We start from the raw sequence: 5,836 nt of genomic DNA on the forward strand, positions 1-5,836 counted from the left end.
TTTTATCTAGGAAACTCAATACCTTGGGTACATGATAATTGCCACTATAAGTACAAAAGAACTAAACTATTGAATAGAAACTGTTGCATCACATGAATGACCAATTTCCAATAGATTTAAAAGTAAACATAACAAATTTTTTTTCCACATATTTATTTCTTATCGCATCTAAATTAATTTGTAATATTTATATTCAACTATAAATAGAATATAATTAGAATAAAATTAAATTTATTTAAATCTCAGTAACAATATTCTCTTTGTAACTTTTATCATTTTAATTGCATTATTTCAAGCAATCTTATAACTACAATCATCATAAATACTTTTTACGTGCCTAAATTTGTTAATATTGAAAGTAATTCTAGTTTCGTCAGCTTTAAATGTTGCAAATTACTACCAGATGACATTACCAGTCTAAAAAGCTATACTCTTCCTTACTAGAGACAAAATTAGAAAAATAGTAGCTTTTTGTTTACAAATAAAAAACTAATTTATTAAAAAATATGAAATATTCATCAATTTTCCTACTATCCATTTATTATTAAACAGCTACATACTATTTACATCAATTACACATATATATATATTTTTAAACTTTCTCAAATATTATTATTATACAGCAATGCGAGAGCTGTCTAATGCTTAAACTAGGTTGTATTATATGCCTAGGTTTAATTACAACTACACTAAATGCTTGTTTAAACTTTCATAGACACGTAGTAATACAGATCTAAGCTTAACGGACAGGTACATTTACGAACACTCATCTAACGATCTACTCTTATATCCTACATTAAACTTTTAGATTTCTTTTGAAAGAAAATTCTAGAACTCTTTTTAATCTTTGTACTACCATGTATATTTGGTGCTCTGGTATTTTCCTCCTTTCCCACTTTAAACCTTAAACTTACTTAATTAGTTACTTATATACACGCATTTAATATTTACAAATAATACTCAGTCTATTCCAACCTTTAGTTGTAATCTACTTGAAGAGATAAACTAGCCTGCGAACTAAACATATATACAACATCAATTTATATTTACCTTCCTTGCATCAATCTGGAAGCAAGGAAGCGATTAAACTAGTCGTAGCTTGGCTACTTGATACAATACAATCTTCGAGATTGGAAAATTACAAACTACATGTTTTTAAACTGAAAACATTTCTCATGCAGGGACTTTTTCTTTTTATAGCTAAATTTAGATAATTATTCGAAAGTTAAATAATATATCACATTTGATAAATTCATAAAATAATTGGCCCCGGAAATTAAAGTATAACTAAATAAAGTTGCTTGTGATTATATAGATAGATTTTTTTTAATAGCTAATTTATCTAGGCTGAATTGAATGGGGCGATTCTTATCGGGTTGCTTCCATCGTCCAAGGTGATACCAAGTTTATTCAAAGTAGCCGAATCGACGGTACCTTTCTTGTTCATCGCGTTGATCAAGGCTTGATTCAACTCGTTCTTCTCGCACAGATTCCTTATGGCGAAGATGACCATTTGCATAATGACTGAATAAAATGAAAGTTAAGGTTAATTTACGTTTTCAAGGATACATCAAATTCATAACGTAATGTATAAATTAAGGATACAGGGATTTCTCTCGTCGATGTTGCAGCAGTCCAGAAGTAACGGAATGCACTCCAATTCTCTCAGCTGCAATAGTAAATGAGTTAATGATGTTTATGTTATCTCTAAATTGACTCTAAACAAACCTCATCCTGGTTGCTTCTCGATTTCCACGCCAAATTTCCAAGTATTCTGATGACTGAAGCTTTGAACCCAAACGCCGGATGATTATTATCCGCTTTGGCTTCGTCCGATAATTTAGAAATCGCAGTGAATTTATTTTGACCGTTCTTTCCAGCCAAGTGCATGCTCTTCAGAAGAAAAGCGCAATTGATCAGGAAACTCCTGTCGTTATGAATGTAACTCAAGTACTTTTCAATGCAGCTTAACGAAACCAGAACGTCCAACAAATGCGCCACTTCGGCAGGCTCAATCTGGTCCAAATATTCGGTAACCGTCTTCAAAATGCAATCAGACTTCTTCTTGAAGTCATCCACCAAGAGCAGAACATACTCTTTGGGAACTTCCAAGTCCTCCTTTGGAATCAAATACTTCAACACAAGCAGCACAGTCTGCCTGTACTCAGGTCTCAAAGCTCTGTGATACTTATGCATATAAGTTATAAATTGCTCCAGCAGGAATAAAATATATTCTGAATCAAAGCCAATCTCCATCAATCTGAGAACCTCATTGATCAATTCCAGCGATGGTTCAATCTGCTTGTTCCTAGCCAGCACATTGTAAATCACTGCTAAAGTGAATGACACACACAGATCTTTAGCCAGAAGATCCATCAAATCATTCTTGAATACAAGCCAAATTTTCTTTCCAGAGTATCCATTATCAACAGTCACATTTAGCATGAATATAACCAAAGCTTTAAGACAATCTGTTTGCAGCTTCTGTTGAGCCTGCAACAGCTGCTGCATGTTCTTCACAATACTCTCATTATCGACAACACAATTTTGAATGTGTTTATTTAAAATGGATCCATTCCTCAAGCACTTCAATAGCAATTGGATTGCAGTCCAATCCAGATTCTCCTCCTGGCATAACTCTTGCAACAGCTTCCCAATGTTATTCACTTCTCCCACCGTAATATTTAACCTAAATCAAGTAATAAAACAATTCATTAAGTGTGCAATAATTGAATTAAACTAATTCAATTAAGTGATAATTTAAGACTTACGGCAGCACATGTCTGGTTATATTTTTGATGCAGTACGACTCTGTTAAATCAAACACCAGCTTGGATCTATCCTTGGTGTTGTTATAATGATCAATCACAACATTTAAAGCCATGTTGTTGCTGTTGTGCATGGATGGTTATGTCTGAAATGGTCTGAAACACAATAGCGTTAAAAACACTTTAACAATAATCAACTAACATATTCACATGACAGCCACTCATGCAAACATATAAAATGAAAAGTACGAACTCAATTTGTCTATTCATTCTCAAGAATGGTTGGCAGTACTGTTACTGTTTAAAACAGCCACAGAAGTGAACAGAATTTGCCGTTCATTGCTGGTCAATTTTATATTAATTACTACTCCCGTTTGAATTTATCAAATTTAAATTAAGGTATTGTTAATCTATCAGCTATTACCTAGAGCACAGCTCGTCGAAACCTCTGAATTCTCCTTAACGAAACTGTTTTTGCTTTGTCATAAACTAACCTCTGATTTCAGATGTTTTTAACAAGAAGCGAATACGACAGAGGTGTAAACACCTTCTCGCCGGAAGGCCGACTCTTCCAAGTCGAATATGCTATTGAAGCCATCAAGTTAGGTTCAACTGCAATTGGCATCTGCACCAGTGAAGGTGTGGTGCTTGCTGTAGAGAAGCGTATCACTTCTACACTCATGGAACCAAACACCATCGAAAAGATTGTTGAAATTGATAAACACATTGGCTGTGCTGTATCTGGGCTTATGGCTGATTCCCGTACAATGATTGATAGGTAAAATTATGAAAATTTTAATGTATTATTGTATGTGACAATGAATATTATGTTTTCAAGGGCTCGCATTGAATGCCAAAACCATTGGTTCACATATAACGAGCGCATGACGGTGGAGTCCTGTGCACAGGCCGTCTCCAACTTGGCTATCCAATTTGGTGATTCTGATGATGATGGCTCAGCCATGTCTAGGCCTTTCGGAGTTGCCATCTTGTTTGCTGGTATTGATGAGAAGGGACCACAGCTCTATCACATGGACCCATCTGGTACTTATTAATCTACATGAATTCTCTTCAATAACTATATTTGTTTATTTTTAAAATTTAAGGTACTTTTGTGCAGTTTGATGCTAAGGCTATTGGTTCAGGTTCTGAGGGAGCTCAGCAGAGTTTGCAGGAAATGTATCATCGCAGTATGACGCTCAAGGAAGCTACTACAGCCTCTTTGACGATCCTGAAGCAGGTCATGGAGGAGAAACTCAACTCCTCAAACGTTGAAGTTATGACCATGACACCTGGAGAATTTTTCCACATGTTCTCAAAAGAGCAGGTTGAGGAGGTAATTTATTGATTGTTATTCCAATTACTTTTCTTTAACACTTGAGTTAATTTCAGGCATTAAATCTTGTCGTCCCTATGGAAAAATCGCAGGGAGATTTACCGGCAGCAGCCGCGTCCAAAGCAACTGCTAATGCTTAATTCAATATTTCATGGATATGAATGAGTATGTTTCGCGTATTTGTTATTAGAAATACACACACCTTTCTTTTCTTTCATACAATTAAGCTATATTTATGTTATAAGTTTCTTAAGATGGTAATTTTTTTCTTTAATATCTGAAAATACATTTAATACAAAATTGATATATTTCATTGGTATGTCTTTAATATAACATTAATACATTTTCATTGTTTGTATTTTCTTTCATACAATTAAGCTATTCTATAGGTTTCTTAATTTGGTAACTTTTTTTTTCTGAAATATGTAAAAATATATTTAATACAATAATGTGCACAATTTATTTAATTACATTTCTCTTAATAGTTTCATCGAAAGATGGCGACACTTAATTATTGCATTCGACATATATAATTATGATAGTACTTTTACACGATTTAAAATGAAAGCTAAGCATGTACTGGAAAGTTAAAATCTAATAAGAAAATTGTGACTTTTTAACTGAGATATAAGGTGGCAACAATAGAGTTGTAATAAAATAATTATTTTATTTTTTTTAAATAAAGAGATTTATATCAAATAATTATTTAAATTAATCTTCTTGGAAAGCTGTTACCTCCATTTGTAAAGTGATTTAACTGCATTTTAACGATGTTAAAATTATGATTAGTTAGTAGCGCCATCTACTAGGATTTTATAAGAACTGAACTAATAATTATCGAATTTAATTTTAATTATTTATTATTATAGTTTAATGAAAGTTTCAAAACATAAATAATTATTTCATTAACAATTAAATTAAAATGTGCATCGAACATATTCATTCAGAACGTAATTATTCTCTTTGATAATCTAGTTTAAATAATACTTTATCTTATTAGAGTCTTTCGTCTAACTGGATTAATGGGATCCAGTTAACCTCGATAACATAATTTAAAAAAATAAATAAGCACTGTTCACACTATCAATTAAATAACTGCAATTCAATATACAAAGTAAATATAGTTATCAAATACAGATGGCGCGTAGTGACAAATTTCATGAAAAATACTTTCAACTTGAATGATATAGAAATTCGAATGTATTCGAATAGTATACATATTGATGTGTAGTTAATGGTAAATGTATAAGCCTTATAAAGTATATAGTATCATCTTTATAGCAGTTTAGAGAAAGTAAATATTCTTGGAAAAAATGTATTTTTACATTTCTTGAAAATTACAACTAGAATATAATTCCAATAATAATTAAAGTAAAATATTTGGGGTTTAAAACGTTTGCAGTTTCATATTTATAACCTTTATGGTTTACCTATTATGCAAGCTAATTGAATAAAACGATGTATGATGAGAGTTTTTACATGATTACGTATTTTTTTTTGATAACTATATTGAATTCTATTGAAAAATTAGCAAATGAATCATTTTTATTGAAAAGTTTTGTAAAAACACTGTCTATATGTTCTTTATTTTTCGAAAACCACAACCAGTGGTATAAAAATGTATACATTTTGAACCGAGTACAGTGTACATATGTTGCATTCATTTATTAACCATAATAAGTTTTTAAATTTAAACTTTACTTTATTAAATTACGAAAATGCATTTTCATTA

General features: G+C 31.5%; 2 protein-coding genes across 2 annotated transcripts; one reads left to right on the top strand and one right to left on the bottom strand.

Moving 5' to 3' along the window:
• Positions 1 to 562: 562 nt before the first annotated feature.
• On the bottom strand, positions 563 to 2,991 carry LOC108562874 (ataxin-10). The gene is made up of 4 exons (XM_017921367.1): positions 2,772 to 2,991; positions 1,729 to 2,689; positions 1,606 to 1,669; positions 563 to 1,524 (listed from the first exon to the last, which is right to left on the bottom strand). The coding sequence occupies exons 1-4, from the start codon at positions 2,900 to 2,902 to the stop codon at positions 1,343 to 1,345; spliced, it is 1,338 nt and encodes a 445-aa protein (XP_017776856.1). The 5' UTR covers positions 2,903 to 2,991; the 3' UTR covers positions 563 to 1,342.
• A 74-nt stretch (positions 2,992 to 3,065) lies between these two features.
• On the top strand, positions 3,066 to 4,378 carry LOC108562875 (proteasome subunit alpha type-5). The gene is made up of 5 exons (XM_017921368.1): positions 3,066 to 3,167; positions 3,275 to 3,546; positions 3,607 to 3,812; positions 3,875 to 4,104; positions 4,161 to 4,378. The coding sequence occupies exons 2-5, from the start codon at positions 3,275 to 3,277 to the stop codon at positions 4,242 to 4,244; spliced, it is 792 nt and encodes a 263-aa protein (XP_017776857.1). The 5' UTR covers positions 3,066 to 3,167; the 3' UTR covers positions 4,245 to 4,378.
• Positions 4,379 to 5,836: the final 1,458 nt, after the last annotated feature.

This window comes from Nicrophorus vespilloides, unplaced genomic scaffold, assembly GCF_001412225.1.
Source record: "Nicrophorus vespilloides isolate i.1.1-1 unplaced genomic scaffold, Nicve_v1.0, whole genome shotgun sequence".
Lineage (NCBI taxonomy): Eukaryota > Metazoa > Arthropoda > Insecta > Coleoptera > Silphidae > Nicrophorus > Nicrophorus vespilloides.

Coding starts and splice junctions, on each gene's coding strand:
- LOC108562874 (XM_017921367.1), bottom strand. CDS start 2,902: ATGCACAACAGCAACAACATGGCTTTAAATGTTGTGATTGATCATTAT. Junction 1,670..1,728: donor CGAGAAGCAACCAGGATGAG/GTTTGTTTAGAG, acceptor TTACTATTGCAG/CTGAGAGAATTGGAGTGCAT. Junction 1,525..1,605: donor CATCGACGAGAGAAATCCCT/GTATCCTTAATT, acceptor CATTTTATTCAG/TCATTATGCAAATGGTCATC.
- LOC108562875 (XM_017921368.1), top strand. CDS start 3,275: ATGTTTTTAACAAGAAGCGAATACGACAGAGGTGTAAACACCTTCTCG. Junction 3,547..3,606: donor TCCCGTACAATGATTGATAG/GTAAAATTATGA, acceptor TATGTTTTCAAG/GGCTCGCATTGAATGCCAAA. Junction 4,105..4,160: donor CAAAAGAGCAGGTTGAGGAG/GTAATTTATTGA, acceptor AGTTAATTTCAG/GCATTAAATCTTGTCGTCCC.